We start from the raw sequence: 24,522 nt of genomic DNA on the forward strand, positions 1-24,522 counted from the left end.
TGGTGCCTGCTGGATCCGTCACACCACCATGGAGGTATCTCTGCTACCTCCATGATCACACACATGTACGCAGCAGAACTCCTGACTGGAAAGACTTTTGAAATTTGAAGGGCGCCTCTAGCGTCGGACATAGATAAAAAAGAAAGCAAATTCAAATTCCGTATAGAGGACGCGCTTTGATTTATTTGATAATCCACCAAAAAAAGTTCGTACGTATAAGAAATGTGGATGGCTCAACTTCGTCTGTCGGGCATATATAAACAAGACTGAAAATACATATGTATTATAGTAAAGCTCTTGGTGAAAGAAAACTTTTTACCGGCTTAGTTTTTCGAAATTCGAAATTATTTTTCTCCATAGAGTTAACACAGAGATGGCGGCCATTTTGAATTTCTAATATCAGTAAATCTTGGGTAATTTGTTTCTCTAGTACCAAAATTTGCACGGTGATCCCCTATTTTTATTATTGATTTGGAAAGAGAATGGTTGAAAGATACCTTGAGGAAAGTTAGGGCAAAAGTTCTTTCACTTTCGAGGTGCATACTACCTTAAGGGCGAACTTATTAATTTAATTTGTAGTATTGTAATATTGGTTTTCATTGCCTGTCCCGGACATGTATGCATCGTGAGAAATGTGAAGGCACCTTCTGCTTCTTGAGCAAGTAAAGAAGAAAAAATATAAGAATTCGCTATTAGAGGGCGCACTTTGAAGGGCGCCGCTTACGTTTAATAATGACAAAAAAGAACGAAAATGTCAAACCTGAATAGAGGGCGCACTTTGTGCAATGCATTTGGACGAAGACAAAAGTAGTTGACAAAATCTAACATAGAGGCCGCACTTTGTATCAGCTGGTCGTTTGAAAGATATGTGTGTAAATCTATTTTGGACATTTCTGCCCATCGAAGAGACACGTCGTGGCGTGCACAAATCAAAGAGACTTATCACAGCAACCCGTCCAGAGCTGAACAGAAGAAGTGGAATTAGTATGGATAGTAGGAAGAGCAAAATAAATCCTTCCGGAAAAATCAGAAAGGTATGCTGTGGGATGCTGTGTGTCCATGCACTGTCTGTGGTGGGTTTCGTGTAACTTTTGTCACTGTCAGTGTCATTCCTAGTGTTTCAAAATGTACTATTGTCAGTCAGTTGCCACTGTGTAATACTAGTCACTTGTTGTTTGATACACGGCGGCCTTCGCCGTCTATCGAACCACAAGCGACTAGCGACTGTGCCCTGTGAATGTCGTACGCTCCGTTTCACGCTGTCTAACTGGTACAGGTATTAATTATCCGTCGTAGAGCAACAGGTACCGTTATGGTTGACCTCGACCATAGAGGTCGACAGGAGACTTCCTCCGTGACCTGTCATGGGATTATCGTTCTTTATAGTATAGTGTGACAGCACTCATGATTTGCCAGGTGTTTTAAACCCAATAAAGCCTTCGTCAAAAGAACGTGTTACTCGTATGAATTAAAAAAAGTTGTTGAGATCCATGCTGTATTATGCTAATATAATTCCAACTGCATTACTGTCGCCCCTTGTTGCCATCATGATCATCATCATTGTCAATGTCATTATCATTATCAAGATTATTATTACCAGAAGACAGTGAATGCTGCACCGTTTTATCTAAAATTACTGCATTGCTATGTGAATTCAAATCTTGGATTGCGTCAAAAGAACTCACTCATTTCTCCAAATTCATGACTTGAAAGTGCCCCCTAAACCTGCCATTATGCCGTACACTATGATAACCATATTTATGACACTATTAACTTAGCAGTATTACCTTCATGGATCAAGTTATTCAATATAGCAGCATAAGTTGCATTATTCTGGAGATGACTGTGACGCCTTTTACACCTTCATGGTTGACATACGCCACTCTTGGCCACAGCACAGACAGGCATAGGCAGCGTTTGTGTAATAATGCCACAGTATTACATGTAAATGTCTATAACCCAACCCAATCTTTGAAAATCGCAAAATTATTTGCTCTTCAATTCCAGAACAATCCGTCCTCAAGAATCACAATGGGCTTCGATGAAACACTCGGACCATCAGATCTGAAACAGCCTTTTCAGGACAGAAGTACCTCAGCAAGCAAACAAGCTGAAATTAATAAAATGCAGGTAATTAAATCGAAGCTGTTGCTTAATTAACGATGCAGTCAGCCTGATCAGTTTCAAAGCAACTAACAAAAACTCAAACATCCTATCTGAATACTTCTCAAACTTTCAGTGGCTAAGTGAAATTTCACCGAAATATTTTTTTCAGCAAACCTATAACTCAATATTCACACAATAGCATGCATTACCCTGCAAAATAAAATCTGCAATGTGTAAATATTCTGTATTACACCGAGGCAATGTCTGTCTGTCAATAGAGCTTTATATGTATCTATATTCCATAAAATACCTGCCCCTCCATGCTATGGAAATTATGCTATGTATGCATTGTCAACAGGTACTGTTGTGTCCTTAATACTCTGCTAGATGTTTAAGCAATGAACTACAACCAGCGATGGTATACCACAAGATTTTTACCAGTTCACGACATCTTTGCACAAGCGATAGCGAGTGCATATATGGAGTGAACTGGTCAAAATTAGGTGGTATATCGGTTGCTAAGGTGATAGCTACTAGTATTATATCATAATAGTAAATTAAAATTTTAGCTAAAAACATCCATAAAGGGAGTTTTCTCTAGTTGAGAGCTTGCGCCTGTTCTATTAACTGGGCTATATTGCAAATATAGTGCGGTTATTTTCACATATTGACCAATCAGATCAAGGTATTTGTGCCATCAATACTGGTATAATATAAGGTAGGATGTATCACAGTACCCTTTTCAAGTTAGTATGTCTTGGTGCAAGTACAGATATCATATTGCCACAAGATTTCAATACGTTAAAATCCATATTTGTCTCATAGTAATTCTACCAAGGTGAAATCGAATTGAAATTCTACATGACTTGTGATGCTAATTTGTCATATGACGTCAATTAATTGACTGCAGAAAGCATTGTAAATGTAGATCATGTATCTTTGATAATTAGTTGCAAGATAACTTTTGCTTTAGGTAACCAATTACCATTAATACAATCAAAGAAGCTGATTGGCAGCTTGAAGTGTGAACTGGTCGGAAATATCTGTCATATATCTTGATTAGATTAGCTACAGCAAAACTTGTGCTGACGCAATTACTTTGCACTGATATTGAAATGACTAAACTGTTAAAGTGTCATTGGCAATGTTTTCTCTGTGCCAATTTGATGCACCACTGAATAGATATAATTGTAAATATTACATATATTGGTATAGGCAAGGGCAGACTCCAGGAAACGTCAACAAATTCACCAATTCACTTCAAGAGTTGGAATACTTAAAAGTGTCATATGAAACAGTGAATATCAGTAACATTTACAGCAGTATTCTGTGTAGACATGTCATGTCTTGACTCCAAAATCTTTTGACTAGAGATAAGAAGAAAAAGTCCCTGAAATACCTGCAATATTTGTTTTAATTGTTTATAGATGTTGACGTCGGAAAATGAAGAATTGAAACAGGAAGTTGAACAACTCAGGTAAAATATTATCAACGAACATCCCTCCACTCAACCACAGTCCCTCCACTGAACCAAAGTCCCTCCGCTTAGTCCTTCCACTGAACCACAGTCCCTATACCAAAGGAACTGTGGTTCTTCGTCAATCCCGTATTAGCAATTTTGATCGAAGTAGGGTAATACAGCCAAATTTCTTCAGGTCACAATGAAAAGAAAGAAATTCATATTGCAAAAAGAGTACACCATGGGTCTTGAGTGTCTGGACAGAGGTATAGAGCCCTTGATGACTGGTTATTGGTGATTCATATCCTACATGTGAATAATTTATACAAACATTTTGTAAGCAGCATCACAATGACAGAAATTGCAAATATCTGCTTTAATTTATTAATTTATTCACAAGACGCGGGTGACCTAGGATGTTCATTGCTTTCATGAATATTCCATGAATGGCATTATTGGAAATATTGACAATTTTTGAGTCTGTCTCACTCATGAATGAGTTACCAAGAAATGTTTGTCATTCACGGCAGACAGTTATGACTTCATGTTTTTTCTACAACTGTAAATGGTTTAAATTGCAATGAGAATGTGAAAATTTTGTATCAGTTAAAGAACTGCTTTTATCAAAAAGAATCTGAATCATGAAACCTCTGTTCTCAAACAAGTTCATAAAGACAGTACCACTTCATGAAATGAATTCTGAAAAAAAATAAGAAGAGTGAAAGAAATTGTATAAATGAATATTCATAAGATTCCTCAAGAGCATGACATTGAATTTCACAAAGTGTACTCCTGGCAGATTTACTGTCTGATTTGATCTCTGAGGGCAAGATTTATGATCCAATCTTTTCTCAAGTTTGGGTTCCATACTATCACATCAAAGGGCAAGATGTTCAATGCCAGATAATTGCCTCACATCAAATTCTGCCTCCATGGTGTTAAATGTTGACCTTGAGTTTCTGTTCAGAGATTATAAGTAAATTTCGTATGAAAAATATCTGAAAACTGCAAATCACAGTGCAGTGGTGTGATTATAATTATATACTAAGGATGTTGATAAACAATCTCTGTATTTATGTTTCTTTTTGTTATTAAAGTAAACTAATATAATTTTCTTTAACATTTTCATAATAAAGGTAGATAATAGAAAAACAATGGCAAAAGTTGCCTGCAGACAAGTATTAGGATCACTGCAATGTCAATCAAAAGATTGCTATTGTAAAGCTAGCTGTATATAGCACTCTCTCTTCCATTACAAACTGTAAAAAATGTGTTGCCTTCATGTTTTCATAATTGTTGACAGATCTCTGTATAGTCAGTTGGTCAGTGATGGTAAACAAGAAAAGTTTGAAGAAAGAAGAGTTCAACTTTTGAAAGCTCAGCTTGTACAACTAGAGAGACAGGTAAGATGAGAGATGAACATCAGAATATTGTGACCAAGTCCAAGATTTCTGCTTCATCTGTGTCATTCATTATTTTCATTTGTCTCCTGTTGTGAAAGATACTAAACTTTTCAAAAATTCATGTAAAGTCTCATTAGCAGCAACCTTTGCTATTATTTTCATGAATTTGCTTTTAAACTAAAAGGAGTCTTTCTAGATGTAATGACTGGAGCATACACAAATCTTTACTCCAGGCAGATATACTATCTGATTTGATCTCTGAGTGCAAGATTTGTGATCAAATCTTTTCTCAAGTTTGGTTTTCAATGCCAGATAATTGCCTCATATCCAATTCTGCCTCCATGTTGTTGAATGTTGACCTTGAGTTCTGTTCAGAGATAGAAAATTTCTAATGAAAAATATAACAGGTTTTACAGTGTAGTAGTTACATAAGTATATTTTTTAACATTTATCTAGTTTTCCCTGTTTTGTTTACTTTGTATTTTTTTTACTATTTGTTGATTGTAATGCTGAGTGGCATATTCATTTGAATTGGACTGCAAGCCTAAATTTTAACATGGAAAAAAAACTGGTGGTGTACTGTTGGTCTTTAAGTATCAGAAACCATAGCATCCCTCTATCAGAGTTCTCTGACTGTTCACTGCGTGTAGTGTAACACTTACAACCTTTTCATCAGCAACGTGGCAATGACAAAGACGGACATCTAAACAGGAAAATGGGTGTGAAACGATATAAAACAGCTGTCAGTGGAAATTACCATGATTACCCATCATGCAATTTTTAGTCTTGCAGTGTGATTGGTCAACACCATCATGATTTTCATAACATAAGGCTCAGCCATCAGTTCATTAACAATCGCTAGCTGATTCGCTTTCAGTTGTCTTGGCATTAATCAATCATCATTCTGTGCTTTTTTCAGGATACTAAAGAAATTTAGAGATCAAAAACCAATGTTCCATCATTATTGTACTAGTTTAAAAATGTTTAGTGTTACCTTTCAAGGTAGCCTTTTCCACTTTTTCTTCTTTTTTGGGAGAAGGGGACTGGATGATGAATGAACAATTTGCTGATTTGTCTCCAACAGGTGATACTTCAGTCTGAAGCAATAAGTTCAAGGAGCAAGGTGTTGTTGGAAGTTGAAAATGCAATATCCGCAACGGTAGACCAACACAGGTGAGTTACAGATGTGACCTGAGACAGTCACGGCAGCTTTCAAAGTCTCAACAAATTGTAATTAATGTATTTCACTGGACAGCCTTTCTAGCTTTCAGAGAAATGATGAAATTAGAGTACTTGGAAAATACCAAATCCCGACATTGACATAGAGATGAACATACAGACACTAATAATGACAGACACTGTGAAATGCAACAAAATTTTCCACTAACGTACAGCCTCACACTCACTTTCCAGCAGCAACAACCTAATATTCCATTTATCACTTTCCCTCAATCAGAAGTGGTTCTGATTCTCAAATTTGTATGTGTTTTCCCTGGCATTATTACAGAGTATGTTTAAAGGAAAATGAGTATGAGTTAGAGAATTCTCATCTCTTGAAATTTGAAAAATATGAAATACTGCTTATCCATCTACACCATAGAAACCTTCAATCAAGTTGTACTTAGAAACTAATAGTATGATTAGTGTCAGGGCTTGAGAAAAGCTGACAAGGATTTCAACTGTTATAAACAATCATAGTGTCGCCCTGTGTTTCGATGTACTGATACAGTAGTTGTGTGAACTGCCAGCGCTGTGCTTCCTTCTAGCGCCCTCTTGTGGTGCAACTGATATGTTTTGCTTTCTGTATAAAGTACTGCACATATTGTGATGTTAACTCAAAGCAATGCTACTAGCCTGTCACTCTTTTCCAACATACATGTAAGCAGCTGTTCGCCGCACAACATATTTGATACCAGAACAGTGTACACACCGTAGATTGAAATTTTGCTATGATTCTGGTGGTAGGAATGTATGTTCAATCGATACATGCTGATGATATTTTTTTAATATATCAAAGCAGGTTTTTAACAGGATTTAGACAAGCAAGCATCAAACTGCATCTCAGTTCTGATTTATTATTCACAAAGCTACATTACTAGAGAAACCAGAAAATAGTTGTCAGAAGTGACAGCAATTGTCATTTTATTAAAATACAAATCTGTCCTTACAGCAGATATATCTATCTTACCATGATCTATGCATTTACAAAATCTTACACCAGCTTTTGAAAACATTTGACTCTGCTCCTTTCTCTAGATAACTGTTTAAACATTGGTTCTGAAAACTATGGATGTATCCAGGATCAGTTTTAAAAAAACTATCAATAACAGTTATAATCATTCCAGTGAAAATGATAGATATCAGTTATGGGCAGATCGTCCATGTAGCCGACATGAACACGAAGTGTCTGTTACCGGCTACCAAAAACTATGAAAAATAGTAAAGAATGAGCTACAAAATCACTATCAGTTTTAAGTTGAAGGTAGAATAAGTCTGTGCCTTTGTATAAAATACTATAAAAATAGTAGAAAGTGAGCAACCAGCTGAAAGTTAGTCGAGGAGACCTTTACCGCATATCATTTGCATCTCATTTTCGGCTACACGGACTGTGTGCCCAGTTAGGTGTGTGGAATTTGATTTTCCAAGTATAAATGTTACTTTTCTCTCTTATTATCAGAGCACTGCTAGCAAGTGAAATAAAGGGACCTACAGTGTCTATTGAAAGATCACAACTGACAAGTCTCATTGGAAATCTAGAGTCATCAAGAAATAAACTCTACAGAAACATTGAGGTATGCTCATAATTAGTGTGTTGTGTTGGATTATGCTAGCATCAGAGCGTATGAAAAAGGCAATCGAGTTCCAATGACATGTGTGATATCTAAACAGATATGATGAAAGCTTTAAAATTGGAGATTTTTACTCGATTGCTAGCAAGGAACCTATCCACATTGTATGGCGTGAAATAAAACTCCATAGCATTGTACGAGTGCATCATTTTGGTAAATGGTATATAGTATGTGTGACCATTGTTCATGCTTGTTGTTGATGTGTAATAATTAGCAGAACATGTGTTGAATATTCCAAAGCATTTTTTACAAGTGTAGAAATCCTTCAACCACATAGATGGAGATACTGTACTGTTGTAGTTGGACGTTTCATTGCCCTTTGTGAGTTTGACTTGAAAATGCATACATTACTGTATGTGTACCGGTGTGTGTATGCAGTGATCTCCACAAGGAATTTTTGGGGTGGGCCATCCCATTTTTTTTTTTGAGTGATCTAGTTATATGTGAATAATCATGCAAAACAGATACATATTCACAACTACATGTACAAAAGATGTGCAAATTTTGCATCGTTATGTACCGGTAAATTGGCCTACCCTATGTTTTTTTCTAAGCTATGGAGAACTCTGGGTATGTGTATATGCACAATGAGAAGTATAAAATGAGTGAACACTGACACTGATGGTTTTATGATGGTTTTGTACCACTTGACGTGCATTTACAATGTCTGTGCAGTTTACTCTCATGTACTCACTATTTTTTCAATAAAAAAATACACATACCCCTAGTGCTGACCTATAGCCTAGCAACTCATTTGAAACAAACATTTCATCGCAAAAATGACATGATGAATTGAAGTCTGGTGTATTATTCATGTGCATGTACACTTTAACATTTTCAAAATGCCATCAGAAGCCTCATAAAACCTTATATACATCAACAGTGGCTTTGTTCCATGTGCATATTTAATTTACATATTTGCACTGAATAATCAGTCAGCCCTTCATACATTTTTAAATAGTGAGCATAAGTTGCCCACAGTGTTTTAATAATTCATAGCAATATTTGTTTCATGTAAACAGTATGGATTATTTGCACAGTTGAGAAACAAATATTATAACGAACTCAGCTATGATAGATATACTTTTAATTTTTTTACTTATGTTTTTTTATCCTTCACTATTATACAGGGTCATAATAATGCTAATTATGCTAGGCCTTTGTTATTTACCAATCCATTCATCAAAGAAAAACCTGATGAAACTGTGACAGTATTGGATGTGTGTTCTGGATCTATGAACCATATCAACTTGAAGCAAGTGGTAAGTTTCATGCTGTATGTCTCCACCATATAGAATTTCTGAGGTCAAAGTTCACCATCCACATTAAAAAGACTCGGTGAAAGCCTTCCAGTATTGAAAGCTCACTCATAGAGGCACCTGTCCAATAATAATGGTTTCTTTTTTCCGAGCTTAATACAGGAAATTGAATGGAAGATCACCTGTGGTGCGTGTCTCAGAACAGCTGCGTTGAACGAGGACACTTTGATTGGTCTTCATAGGCAGCTTTTACTTTTGATCAGATGACATTAAAATTAAGAGAGGAAATGTGCGGATGCTGGTAGATGTGTCAGATATTGCGTGCAATTTCTCATGAGAGAACAGGTTGTCTGTTGTGGTAGATCGATTTTATTTACAGCAATACTTAAATTATTGCTATAACAGTTAAAAGAGAGCAGTGCTCTCATCAATATCATCAAACTCTTCACCACTTAATTTTGCGTATCTCCGTTATTTTCCACAAAGTAGGTGGATCTATTAAGATAGATGTGCTTTTAATAGGGACAGATATTCGGACTCTCAAACTTTTAAATGATTTTCTGGTATGATGCTTGTATCAATTCAATTTGAAGCTGGTGCCGTAAATGAAGTTCTTGGTGTTTTTGAAAAACGAAAATTTAACTCTTTATTTAAGGGGTAGCAGCCATTTTGAATTTCAAATACATGTATATTGGTTAAACTTGTGGTAATTTGTTTCTGCAATGCCAAATTTGCTTGGCGAATTGTGATTTTTAATCTTTATTTTTTTAAAAAGAACAATTTCACGATTCCATGACTTTAGCAAAAGTGTAAATGTGTCACTTTGAAGGCATGTACTACCTTAATGGTAAAATGAGGTGAAAAGGTTAAGTATGCTGGGTTCTTCACTGAGACAGAATTTCCACGTCTCATCATAGCATGTGCAGCAGTTGCACATGCCATGTGTGGACATCAAGCTGTGCATCCGTCCAACATACAGATTATTGATCTCGTTGAGATTGTGTAAGCATTTCGGGAATGTGTTTTTCTCTTTGCATCAGCTCTCTAGCAGTGCATGTTAATATGACAACTATTTTGCATCATATGAAATCTGTGGTAGCTGGGTTGTATGATCTAACCGCAAGACATATTTGCCATGTCTCCATACCAAAATGTGCACATTAGAACACATGTTTGGCAAATTCCACACGACATGAACAAGGTACTCCTTTAAAAATCACATGTCACAGGATCAAAACACCAGATTCTCAAAGAAACACAGGTGCAGATAGTCAATGGACAAATTTGATCGAAATTGATGTAAGCAGTAGTCAAGATCACGCAGGTAATGATATAATATGTACAAATCTACATATACGATCTAAACCAGAGTGATTGAAATCAACATTGACTTTGCATGATGTTTTTAGTTTATTCTCATCATGTTATTCTGTTTTCAATATAGTATGTTCATTTTCTTCCGTCAGGCGAAATTAGAATCCAAACTCTTCAAGTTGCATCAGGAATTATATCATTTAAAAAAATCATTAGAGTACACTCCAGCCCTGCCAGCCAGCATTGAACCAATCACAGAACATTTGAATCAACAAATGCAACATTGTAACAATTCACTTAGCGACTGTTGTCAAGACCTTCTCTCTTTATCAATTCTCATACCAGCTGCACCATGGGTAAGTTTTTGCAATATCCTTGTCTATCTGTATGTACATGTCTGTCTGTCTGTCTGTACACACACACACATATATATATATATATATATATATATATATATATATATATATATATATATATATATATATATATATATATATATGTGTGTGTGTGTGTGTCTGTGTGTGTATATGTATATATATGTATGTATGTGTATATGCATGTTGCAGCACAATTTGAGAACTCTAAAATGAAAGTTTGGTTGTCTTTTGCCCATTTTTCAATCCTTTGACAATCAAATTCTACAGTTTTGTTTCCTTAGGGAATGTTGGACTTATACATTGGAAAATGTGTACAAAAGACAAATTTCATTTTTAAAGATACTGACTTCTAAAGAAGAAGCTGAAATGTATAACAAACACAATTTTTTTCATTTCAGCGTAAAAAAAGTGTTCATATCAAATGCTGGCATTAAACAGTAATAAGTTCTGACAACTCTGAATATCTTCTCTTATCAATAATATGTACAATATGTCATCTTTTTTCCGAGCCGTTCTGCTTCACAATCGCCTTTTATATGCCCCGACACAAAGACAGGGGCATATAAAATGCATCGCTGCGTTCTCACGTGACTACAGATCAAACTTGTAGTGATAAAGTTTTGATAGGCTATCTCCATGTTTGAATGTGATGCGTTGGTTCAATTGTCATCTGGTCTATTGAATGTGTCACTTTTGCCCAAGGTAATTTGTCGGAGTGTTTTTCCTTCATTGAGAAAAACATAACACAGTTCTTGAACATTCACTATCGTCAATAGATTTCACAGACAGTGTGGGAGGATACTTAAAAAATGGGAGGACACTAGAAGAGAATTCAGGTGTCGCTTTAAAGCTTTGAATAATATTCCCCAAGAAGTTGACATTTAGAGCTGATAAGGAGTTTAACTGCCCACTCAACACATTTCTGAGATGTCAGTGACGCAACAAGTCTGGTCAAGCATTTCAGAAGAAATTTACAAGATGACAGATTTTCTCTATTTTGTGTTACTGTCATCAAGTCAGAGCTTATAAAATTGATGATTTTCTCTCGTTGTTTCTCTGAGCCTGGCATTGTCTATCAACTTCAATCTTCTTCTAAAACCGTGCATTTCTGAATGCCATGAAACTAGATTGTAGGTCCCTATATAAGACTCACTTCAATTTTTTCACAATGTTGAGGAAAATAGGCAAGCCAGGAAGGATAATACTGTTTATGTCATTTACGTAGGAAAGGTTGGTCAGAAAATCTTTAGAACGCCTGATTGTAAATGCTTTGATATTTGTTTCCAGCAATATGACCAGACTCGGTGAAATTTCACAAAGTTAAAAAAATTTCGAGGTTGATGTCATGTAACCGATTACCGGAACAATGACAGAATTCTATGACCTTAGAGAGTTGGTATGCATAAAATTATTAAACACCTGTTATCATAACCTATTAGGTTCAAGCATTCAATAACTTGCCCCTGCTGATGTGCAGTGTGCTCGGAAGGTTATATCTGATTGGGAGTCTTTTTGTATTATTTTATTATAACGGTAAGATTCAGCCACCAAATTGGATATCAGCTTCCGAGACGCTACACATCAGCCCACTTTCCACACATTGTATTTGCACAGTATGGGGAGTTCCAATATGGGTAATAACTCACTGGGAATGTTTGACCTCTGACCTACTGATTCATCCGATGTAAGCAAAGAAAGTTATAGTGCTTTGCGTAAGTTGTAATGACTTTTCTAATAAGCTATTCATGTCATACCTGAAATTATTACAATCATAAGCAGACTGTGTGAAAATAATTTCTTATTTCAAAACTGAACAAATTGAAAACAGTTGTATATTTGGCAAGTACCGTCCATACAGAGAAAGTTATAGCTAGCATGATGTCAACTGCGTAGTTCTGCACATGAATTTATCACTCTGGCAGATGCACATTCAATTCACATTGTGTCATCAGTCCCCAAAACTTCAAAATAAGCCTAGAATGACATAAAAATTGGCCAGTAAAAGCGGTAATGTGTATAAAAACAAGGTTATCAAGACTCAGTGATTGATACATTGTACTCATCTGCAGCTTGTCAAATACAGCACTCACTGTAGTTTGTGAATAACGTTAGACTGTTTGCCTGAATGCTGTTGTATGTTCAAGTGTTTCTGTATATATGCACACAATACACGTAATACTAGATAATTTGCCAAAAGTTGTAGTTCTGTGTAATTGACATGTAGAATAAGAATTTTACAAGAGTATAAGAGTAGAATAGAAACCAGAATTTTGTATTGCAAGAAGAACTGCAAGGGCATGCCAATGTCTTATTACCAGATTTTCATTTAATTTACTGCAGGGCCTTCTGAACAAGCCAGTACTCGGTGAACTGACTGTCGATAAAGTCATGAAATCACTTCCAAATTTTACAAGAGGTCAACAACAACAGGTTAGTTATCGTGTATGAGTGATGGTACTTCTGTATTTTATTTAAGCATTTGTCAGGTCTGATTGTTTTTTCAGTTTGACAGTTCAGAGATCTCTTTGTTTCATCATTAGGAAAAAGTTGCCGGTGAAAATAACACTGTCCAATGCAGATAAAACAACTCAACAAGTCTTTTTCAAATCTGTCTACAGCTACAACAAGTCCTTTTTAAAATCTGTCTACATCTACAGTGGCTATTGCTAGAAATGTTTGGCTATGCCAGACATACCGGTAGTATCACAATCCTGCCTCCTGCAGGATACTTTCTGTTTTCAACTTTGAAGAAAGAGAATAAATACGATGAGTCAGAAGCACTCTACTGGTGAATTTTGTCAGAACACAGCATTCCCGCATATTACTGTAAACAATTTCTACATATGCATGTAGCTAGGCAGTTGGTAATGAAATGCACACACTGCTACAATAACCCTCAAGTTTCCTTGATGTTTAGCAACGGATATTTGAAGTCTAACTTTTTTATTACATGTAAATGTAAATGTAGCTATCAATCAGATGATTTTCATTTGTTATCAGGTAATTTTTGAAATGAAATTATATTCTCCAAAATATGCCGAATATTCAAATATGAAGATAGATGATGATTAAGATTTATAGATGATGTTGAACTTTTTGCAAGCTTGAAATAACAACTTGGGTGGTCATTTATTTTGAGGAGCTAATATGTAAATTTGTCTTTTTACACTTATTTAAAGTTATCGGTCTTTGTATTTGCAAAACAGGTGCTACTAGCTTCCGTTTCTGTTCAACCAAATCTATATCTACTGTCTACAAAACCACTTATAAAGCTTTTATCAAATTATGTATACTATCTCATCCCACAACGATCATTATTTTCCACTTCTGAATCATTCAAAATGTGCACTCAGAAAAAAAAATTAATCCTAAATCTATATTCCCAAAATTAATGAAACGCTTCAGTGAATGTCTATACACAGTGAAATGTATCTGCTTCTATCAAGCAATATACTAGTACACGTAAGTGTGTACAAAGCATAATGAATTATGGGTAATCTCAAGTACTGCGTGCTGCCAAGGAGCTGCATGTACACAATGCACATTGATTGATCAGTGTTGGATTTTCAGCTGTCAGGTGGTCATGCAAAGGGGTCGTAACATTTTATGCTGTTCAGCCTATTAAAATATATTATATGAGTTGAATACTGGTGTATTTTGGATGACACAGTGCAAAAATAGAAACAAAATGCAAAGCAAATGTACAGTTTGACATTTCTTCTTGCATAGCGTCTTAAACTGCAAGAGAAGAGTCACCATCTTTTGGCATCATTTTTGTAAGTTTTTTATGATTTGAGTGGTCAGTCACACGTTCATATATGTTCACATATCTTGATTGGCATCTTGAAACATGCTGCTACAGTGTAAATGTAATCAACAATCCATACAGTCAGTTCAGCTTTACATGTAGAATGGAATCAGCAATGACATACAAGTGACTTCTACCGTAGAGGCTAGCATCATTAACCTACCAGGGATCTAACAACAAATTTAAAAGTATAGCATACAGGGTCATATTTGTCATATCACTCATTGCTCATTGATATTATGGCATTTCATGGCTTCTAAGGTCACAAGTTATTCCTGTACAATGTCTTTTTCATCAGACATATCCAAGTAAATGGCTTTTCAAGGAGATCAGAAATACTCGATAATATTTTTTCGATCACCACAAATTGGTACAACCATGATCTGTTTTACTGCCTGTGCAGCAGAGTTGGCCCTCTATGGATTGACTGAATGTTCCTTCATGTCTTTGATCCTTGGTTTGCTGAAAAAACAAGAATGCTACATTTTGAATTGACAGAGTTCTTGACTTTGTCACACACCCACATGCATATACCACAAGTACTGCGCACAGACAAGAAATAGCACAAGTGCTGATGACATGAAACCCAAACAAACAAACAAGCAGACATGACAGACAGTCAACAGACTACATTTCATATCAAATTTTTATAAAGCTGATGTATCAACATGTTTTTATATGTGGACTGGAGTAAAATGCCTATTCTATTAGTTATGCATTCCAGTGATAAAAAAATGAAAAAAGTGAAACTGAAAAATCAATATACTTTTCAAGTTTGTGTGATAATGTTTCATATACCTGTAAGCACAACAGGGTCACAGACACAATGTTATCAAAATGTCCTTCCCTTTGTTCATACAGTAATTAAATGTGAATATGCCGTGTATAGAATCTAATATTGCAACCATTCTCATGTGTCAGGTAACAACGAGACAGGATAAGGTGTATAGTTTCACATTCATTTCCATGGTTATTGATGAATGTGAATTAAATTTCCTTTACCACTGAACAGGGCAAAGCCATCATTGAAGCTCTATTGAAAACCGTAAATTACAGCATTGAAGTCAACAATCGCAAGGTCAGTGATCTTTTTTGAAGGTAAAAAGGAATCTCGGACATTTCAGAGCAATACAGCAAGATCTCATCCATGTAGAAAATATTCATTTAAGAACATGGTTCATTTCTATGGAGTTTAAGAATAAATATTATGATTCACCTGATCAATATTAAATTTCCTGGCACGGATGAATATACAGTATCATATAGTCTATCTGTGTATTCATTGCTTGTAATATTACACAGACTCATTTTTAGCTGTTCTTGTTCATATATTTACACGTGTAAGGTACAAAACGGGAACTGTAGCCACTGCTCGTTAATAATGCAGATAAAGCTATTACTAAATTAAAACTCTTGAATCAGTGAATATTTTGACTTCTGAGTGAAAAATTACAATCATTGTTCCGTAAAGTTTTTGAAAAGTAATTGATTATTGATTACTATATGGTCTGGGTGATTGTGTCATAGTCTTAGCATCCATCAATTTTCTTAATTTCATTAATGTTAAGCTGAATGATGGGTGCAATGTTGATTTGGCCAAGAAAATCTATGGTCTACAAAGATTTTGAGAATGAACTCTGTATTATTGCCAAATACGCTGACAGGAATTCTTTGGAACTTTGTATGTTTATCAAAAATGCAATTATTTCAAACTAGTACAACTTTGCTTGTGTATGTATGTTAATGTGAACACAATTGTGAGTCTTGGATCAACATAAATTGAAGTGATATACATGAACTAAAAGTCAATTCACTAGTTTTAAGTCATTTCATGTACATGTATCTCTATGGAAGCCATATCATTAAATCTGGATACTGTGTTTCTGCTGAAAAAAAAATGACCTTGACCTTGTCTTTGCAACAGTAAAAGTGTTGGACCATGCAAACTTCTAGCATCATTTTTAAAAATGGATTTTGAGCAATTGGCAGTCGTTTACCTCCAAATTATAAAACTCTGTGGACAGGTCACTAACTTTGCCAAAATGGAACAGCCGACCTCAGTCAGTAGTTGAGGAAAACAGCACTCAATTACACTATATACACTGCGACTTATATGTGAAGTTGCCCTATCTGAAAATTCCCACTGCAGGTACAAAGATTGTGCCCAATCATCTCTTTAATAGCTTGTAAAGAAATGAAATATTCTCACTGACATGTACAATTTTTGTCAGTTTACTGTTTGTGATTTTATTGTCCATGTTTTTCACAGGTACATGCCTTGCAGGAAGAGCTTGGTTATCACAAAGCTGTCTATGAAATGCAAATACAATACATCCAGTCTTTATTTGATTCTGTCAGGTAAGTTCTCAATAATGAAACAAGGCCTTAGATGTCATGTGAACTCTCCCAAAGGTTGTAGATAACATGATATAACTATGCTGTCTTGTAAATACAATATCTTGATAATTATTTGAGTCTGTTCAAGGAGCATAGTGATTCTGCCCAGTAATTCCCTACAGTCAGCTTGCCTGCAATAATGTCAGCACAGAGCATATCAGTGTTGAGGGCAACTGTGTAAAAGTTCACTGTACTGTGGTTTCCAGTCTCTCAAACAAAATTCCCAAAATCACAAACAGCATTCTAAGGATTGTGAGATGTATTGTCTTCTAAAAAGAGAAATACTTGAGATGCTATGTTAAGTCAGATACCATGATTCAACCGGTATGTGTCATCATGCTGTTATTATAATATACATCATGATTGGCCATACACTGGAATGATGACTGTTGTTGTCCAATGAAATTCAACGTAAGATAGGTAGTACAGCTGTACAGATTTCATGCACATTGACAGTACCAAATTAAAATCTTGGCATGTAAATCCTCAGTGTATGAGAACATACTGAAACCAGTGTTTTCGTGTCATATCATCGGTAAGGTTCATCTAAACTATGTGAAGGTTAGAAGACTTGTAGGATGAATCGGCCACATACAGTATGCAAATCAGGTGACTTGAAGTGCTCTTTGTAACATAATGTGTTCAGAGTGGTCTGTTGAACAGTCAGTCTGAAGGGAAAAGGATCCTTCTTCGGTGACATTAACCATTTGAGTGCTGTAATTTTTCCCACCAAAATTCTAGTGCAACATTTTACCTATTTTTGTAATTTTTTTTCTGTACTTTTTTATAATTTTTGACTAAATTGACAGTACTCTCCATTAACTAGTTTTTAAAAAAAATTTTGGAAAAAAATGAAAAATTGTCAGGATTTGAAAAGAAAATTTTCTTGGTTATATTTTATACAATTGACAAAAATTGACTTTGGCACTCAAAGGGTTAATGAACCTGTTTAGACTGACCATGCCTTTATGATTGTAAAAAATATGTTAGCTTTGACCAGGTGTATAAATGTAAACCTACATAAAGTGTAAAGACAACAGACCTTTGACTGTCATGTAATTTTCATACATTTGCTAAATCAACAGCACTTTACATCAAAAAATAATAAGCAAACACGAAATTTCCAATGTAGTGTCTCTTTGAATTTGTTCATGGATTGATTCACTCATTTTATTATGCTTCTTCAAACTAGTTTCTATAGCTGTGAAAATTCAAGCAGTTTTGACAAATACCAGACCCCATGTGGCATTTGTGTAGGTGTAATATCATGTTATATCTTGAAAAGCCCAACAGAATCTTTCAACTATTCTGACAAATTCCTGAGGAAAAATCTTTTAATGCTACTTCTTATAAAATTTTAATGACAAAAATCAAGACGAGGAGTGGCTTTTTGTCTTGCAATGATTAGATTTCCCACTTTATTGAAACTGCAGATGAAAAAATGCAACAATCATTTTTGCTGGGTATAATTCTGTACTTGTCCCATCATTTGCCAGGGACTTCTATTCTTGATTAAATTTGATAAACAGTGAGCTAGATGGAGTATGGCAATATCCCCATACACAAACTTTGTTGGTTTTTAGCTCACATTTGGTTATACCCATGTGAGTTTATCGTATAAGCTGAAGTCGATGGCGTCTGTATGTATGTGTGTATGTATGTATGTATGTATGTATGTATGTATGTATGTATGTACGTACAGTATGTCCGTCAACATCAAAACACGCAAACCGCTGCACATTTCAGCTTGGTATTTGGTGTGTGGATGCATCCTGGGCTATAGATGGGATTTTGTTCAAATGAAGTGTGCATTGCCAAAATTATGCAAATGAGCTTACAAAATGTGAAAATGGTCAAGAATTAATATCTCGAGAACCGCTGTTTTGATTGCTTTGAAAATTTGTGTGCAAGTACCTTAGGTGAACCTTATACAGTTTTATGAATATTGTGAAGATATCCTTAATTTTGTATTTTTGCTGAATTTTTTGGTGATTTTTCTCATTTTCAGTAAAAATTCTTCTTCTCTGAAACCGCCAGCCCAATTGCTCTCAAATTTGGGTTGGATCTTTGTGAGGGTGTTACGCTTCTAATTTGTTGAAATTATGAAAAAATTGGGAAAATTACTATTTTGGAGCAATTTTGTCATTTTTGGTCAAAAAATCTTAAACAGTATTTTCTTTTTAAAACCCCCGGACAGACAGCTTTTGTATTGGTACACAGACATACAAAGATGACAATAGTTCGATATGTGGAAATTGTCCTGAAATATACAATTGTATTTTTAAGACAATATTGTCATTTTTGGTCAAGAAAACTTGTTCTCAAAATTACTGTTTGATAGCTTTGTAATTTGGTATAGAGTCCCGAGGGATGTTATATTAGATAGATTTTCTGCTCAAAGTGTTGGGAAACCCCCAAATTTGTATATTTTAGGTAATTTTCTCAGTTGTGACCTTAAATGACCTACACCAACCCAGGATATGTTGTGATACAGTTTTGAAGGCTGTGAACATAATTTTGTCATATTCGGTATCGATTTGTAGGAAAATTTGATCCAGAAAACAAAGCTTAGGTGAATTTTTTCATTGCGGACCAATTTTTGCAACTTTTCTATGTGAGACACACAGTAAGTGAGGCTACCCACAATTCCCCTTGATTTGTTCACTCAGACATTTTTTGCTAAAGGCTTTTTCAATTTTATCAGTTTCTTAACGATTTTTAACTTACAATTTAAGTTCAGGATTATTTGTTAAAATTATGTTCCAAAATTATTGATTATGTTTAAAATTCAAGAGTAAATTGAATGAGAAGTCGATGTTTTGAGGTGCTAAAAATTTCACACTTTTCAAGGTAAAGTTATCAGCAACTAAGATGGTCTCATCATACCACCTGTCAGACATGCAAATTTCCTTTGTTACAAACATAAAAAAATCAATACCCTTTCTTTTGCCAACACAGATGCAACTTATTCCCTTAGTTTCCTTGAAAATATTGTGTATGGCTGTCAAAAATTTGTCGACAAAATTACAAAATTGCTATCTCCTCCGCGGAAAAGGGGTTGATCTTCTCATTATTCACAGTGAGAAATCAGAAAATCATGATTATCAGAACTATGTTGCCAGAATTTTGAAATATGGACCGAGTTGTTCTCTGTACAGAAGAAATTTGCTTCACTTCAGTGAGTGATCTCCGTGTGTACTGATCATGGAGAATTGTGGGTAGCCTCACTTACTGTGAGACATACAAGAACTGATGAGAAATTTGGATCCCGGATAATTCCAGATGTTGTAATCACCACCCACAGTGGAAGGCATTTCACCATCTGTAACTAACTTAAGTGCTGTTTAGATTAGAATGATAACACCCATGGCATTAATTAAAAACTCCCCAAGGTTGTAAATATATTTCCTGTCATCTGATGTTATGTAATACCAAGGGATGGAACATTTGATATTCAGGAAGGGGTAGGGTCTTGAAGATTGATGAGGTAGCATTACTTTTTTACCAGATCCTTGTACATTTTTTACCCACTCCCACCTTTTCTTCTTATCAACCTTCTCTGTCTATTTTTTGTTGTTGACATTTGCTTATGTATTTAGGATCTGCTTGTCCCATTGCTATAGAAGTTGATATGCATGTAAAAGATGACTCCAGTACATAAGTTGGAGACCATATTTGCTTTTATCATGCTTGTTTTTAGCTGGTTTTAATATTTCTCGAATGGACCAATTCAAACCGAATGTGAGCACACTGTCCTTGACGGTATTTTAGTAACATGTTTCCAGACGACAATCTTCACTCAATTCTAAATGCTGAAATTTGTACAGCCATCACAGATTGATGAAAGTTGCTCTTGTGTTTAGCTCTGTACACTTGACAATTCAATCCAAGAATGTATGCTGACTCTCCGGGGCCTAATTTGTCCAGTCACCTCATGTCATTCATCACATACAGGTATCTGTTTGGGTGATTGATTCATCAAGGATTACAAATAATGGCATCTTAGTTTCATTTCCTCAGGGATCCTGTGAACTTTTACAAATTCCTTGCCATATCTGTTACAGTTATGTTTGTGTTCCTCTTTGTATTGAGACCTCGAATATTATGAAATGCACATGATTGCTAACTGACATTAGAAAATACAGACAGAGCTCTGGGAATTTCACTCCACACAGACGCTACGCGAGATTAAGAAAAAAACTAGGAGTTAATAATCACAGCTCTCCACATTGACAGAAGAAGAATTCCAACTCAGTGGCACTGTACAAAAGAGGCTGGTTGTGTTTTTTTCTTCAAAAGCCATGTCTCATCTGAGCAATGATAACATAATCCTGAAACTTTAATGGAAGTGCTTATCTCCAAACTTGTTGTCTGTGCTGTCAAAACCTATCTATGGATTACATTGAGAAATTCCTACTGAGGTGTGTTGTAATCAACAAAATGGGTCACCCAAGTGATGCATTTCCCATCACTTCTCAACAGCCAATGAAAGTCTAGAATCTGCTATGTTTTATCTGTGAAGAATGATATTTACAACAGAACTGTGATAGTCTGAGTGGGTCAACTTTGCATACATCTAAAGTCAAAACAAATAACAGACATAAATTTAACATCACAGTATCTTTATTTGATAACTCTCCATTTCAAAATTTAGAATCTAATATCGTTTTCCAATAGTGAATTGCGTTGAATTTCATCATATCATAGTGGTTTGCTTTATTTTATATAATTGTGAAAGCTAAAGTTTTCCTTCAAAATTTCTTCAATATGTCTCAGGCATAACTTACAAAGTTCTTCCACTTGCATATCTGTTATATTTCAATTTCTCTTTTATAAACATTAGCTGTGGAAACACAACTAGCTGTGGTAGTAGGCTGATCTATGCAGGTCATGACCTGCATAGATCAGCCTACCCCACCACAGATAGCTGTGTTTCCACAGCTAAATAACCATATGCTGAAGGCTAGGAATTTTCAGCAGAACATAGGCTTATAGTATTATCAGTCCCTGCTGAGCAAGATGAATCTCCCTTAATACCTTACAAGATCGATGTCTGAGACGTATACTCCTCAAAAAGTATGAGAAATTTTTAGATCAAAATGACTGAAATACACGTCAGGTGTGATTTGCAATTGACAAAGATAGACATCAATATTGAAATTAGCAGTAGGCTTCAGCAGAATTGCACATCAAATAGAACAAACGTTTGGTATCTACCAGTATATGTAGTTGGCCATGTATGTTTACTAGACATTGGATTTGTAACCAACACAATTCAACTTGCAGGATGTGAATGCCAAGTCAATTGTTGAACAAAAGATAATTTAAGTTTGATCATAACTTTAAATGGCTTTTTATTAGAAATGACCCATTACCGCACCATTATCTCAAGAACAACGCATAATTTTTCAGTGCAATGTCAATGTATAAAGACCACAGAGTTCAAATGAATTTTCAGTCAGTGATCCATTAGTGAAATAGCTAATTCGATTAAGTGTACTAGAATTCTTCTGTGTGTATAGTACGTATCAATTTTTTTGTTCCAAAAGGATATGGTTCATTATCTATGCATTAAATTAATCATAACACAGCTGTTATGAAAACACACCTCATAAAAACGAAATTTTAATTTTCTTAATGGAAAATATCACTTCCAGACTTTTTTCTGTCATCAAGAAAAATGTTCAGTATTCGTCCACAGCAAGGTTTTATATTTATTTGACTCAAATTTCCTGTGCATAAGGAACATTGATATGAAGTCAGATACCATGACACTTCTAGCGCTTTAGATTGATGAACGGTTGAGTCCTTAATTTCCTACGCAGGGATGAGAAATTATCATAGAATTGATCTACAACGAAATTTTGTTGCTTGTAGAGTCTAAGATGGGTGTTATGTTCATTTTTTGATTCCAGTCACATAAATAGAGTTACTTAAATCTATCCTGTGACTTGTGTAATATTAGCTAATTTCATTGATTTGCATATAGAAATGAAAAAAAATGTCATTTAAATATTATAGTTTTCTTGAAACTTTCATAAGAGACTGTACAAGAAGCCAGATTGAAAAATGTATTCAATGAGAGGAACCACTGCACAAGATTTCAAGAATAATGGTAAAATTAATTCTTTCATTACAAAAGAAATGTAGAAAAAACGCTGACTCAGCAGTTTTTCTCTGTGAAGGTTTATATCTACACTGAAATGAAATGGCAATGCTTCAGTTTTGAACGGCACTCCACTTCACTTAAGGTTGAAATTAGTCATAAAATAATGTGAATTGCACAAAATCAGTTAATAGTGGCTACCTGTAACATATGCAGTAATAAAGAAAATAACATTATTTTGAATTTTTTGTAGTTGTCCTTGGCATTTTGCTAATTCACAATGTCTGAACTAAATATGATGAACACAGCACCCCTTTTATTCATAATAACAAACACAAGACGTGTGACTCTCCCTATTCATGACTGCCTCCATAGTAGACTGCGTGTGTATATTTAGTCCGACATCAGACTAACTTCCTCTATGTAAAGAAATGCTGTGAGTTTCCTTGAATGTAAAAATAGATGATACCTGACATACATGTATGAAGGGTGGGACAACATCAAATAAAGTATAGAAAAATCAACACTATGGTGTTTGAAATCAAACTGTAATAGTCTTGGCTTATAGTTTGTTAAATTCATGAAATAGTTTGTAGTTTTGTGTTTCTTACCGATCACAATCTGTGCTTCTTTCCCCTTTCGATGTATTATCTAGCAGTAGTACTGTAAGACTGTCAAGAATAGTTATCACTTCAGTGCGAAGTTTATTGTGTTTTCTGGTCATTATACGGGTAAATTCAGTTTCATGTACATGTATGTAGTTGCTCAAAACTATTTTCAGTACCTTTTTGTAACAAATACTGGTATTTTCTCCTTGTATAATATACTGTATTAATAATTATGATTGTTTGCATCCAGAGAACATTAGGACTACTACCGGTACTAATTCTAATATTTCTATTTCTATTGTCATACTTGATTTTGTACTTTTGTCACTATTATTATCCCTATTTTATCATATCAACTGATAGTCAAACTGATATTTAATTTCTTCTCTTATTTCTGCATGACTCAGGGAAGCATACAAGACTTTTGAAAGGAGCTCTGTGGAATTAGTCTGCAAACCATTGCAAAGTAAGACATGCTATAGTGTACCTGTATGCATACACTGTCAACATCTGTTGTATTTGCTTTCCACACCAATGTCATTCATGAAAGTTTGATCTTCCATTCTTGCGAAAACATGTTGAATTTGGCAGTTGGTCTATGCAGACACAGCAAACTGTTCATCTGAGGTGTGGCTTACCTTCATCGATTGAAATGCCATCCAGGTGTACAGACTGTAACTAGGCATCCTTCAGAGTAAAATGTTGTACTTTGACTACTGTAGTGTTTTATGGAAAACTGACCCTGAATAAGTCATGCTATACCAGTATACACAAATAGATATCGATAAACTCAAACACAAGAATACACATACTCCATGTCTATGTATGTTTGTTCA

The 24,522-nt window shown here is 35.1% G+C and overlaps 1 protein-coding gene across 2 annotated transcripts in view; it reads left to right on the forward strand.

Annotated features, from left to right (window-relative positions):
- Nucleotides 1–849: 849 nt before the first annotated feature.
- LOC139121856 (uncharacterized) overlaps nt 850–24,522 on the forward strand; it is a 28,555-nt gene continuing 4,882 nt past the window's right edge. Inside the window, exons 1-12 of one of the 2 annotated variants that reach the window (XM_070687085.1) lie at nt 854–1,034; nt 2,008–2,130; nt 3,534–3,583; nt 4,869–4,968; nt 6,053–6,141; nt 7,646–7,760; nt 8,948–9,079; nt 10,543–10,746; nt 13,108–13,197; nt 15,588–15,653; nt 16,845–16,933; nt 24,094–24,152. In XM_070687085.1, the coding sequence (XP_070543186.1) occupies nt 867–1,034; nt 2,008–2,130; nt 3,534–3,583; nt 4,869–4,968; nt 6,053–6,141; nt 7,646–7,760; nt 8,948–9,079; nt 10,543–10,746; nt 13,108–13,197; nt 15,588–15,653; nt 16,845–16,933; nt 24,094–24,152 (1,285 nt within the window). In that variant the 5' untranslated portion in view covers nt 854–866. Of the gene's footprint in view, nt 1,035–2,007; nt 2,131–3,533; nt 3,584–4,868; nt 4,969–6,052; nt 6,142–7,645; nt 7,761–8,947; nt 9,080–10,542; nt 10,747–13,107; nt 13,198–15,587; nt 15,654–16,844; nt 16,934–24,093; nt 24,153–24,522 lie in introns of both variants that reach the window. The other variant, XM_070687084.1, reaches the window with a different exon arrangement.

The sequence above is a fragment of the Ptychodera flava genome, chromosome 21 (assembly GCF_041260155.1).
Source record: "Ptychodera flava strain L36383 chromosome 21, AS_Pfla_20210202, whole genome shotgun sequence".
NCBI classification, from domain to species: domain Eukaryota; kingdom Metazoa; phylum Hemichordata; class Enteropneusta; family Ptychoderidae; genus Ptychodera; species Ptychodera flava.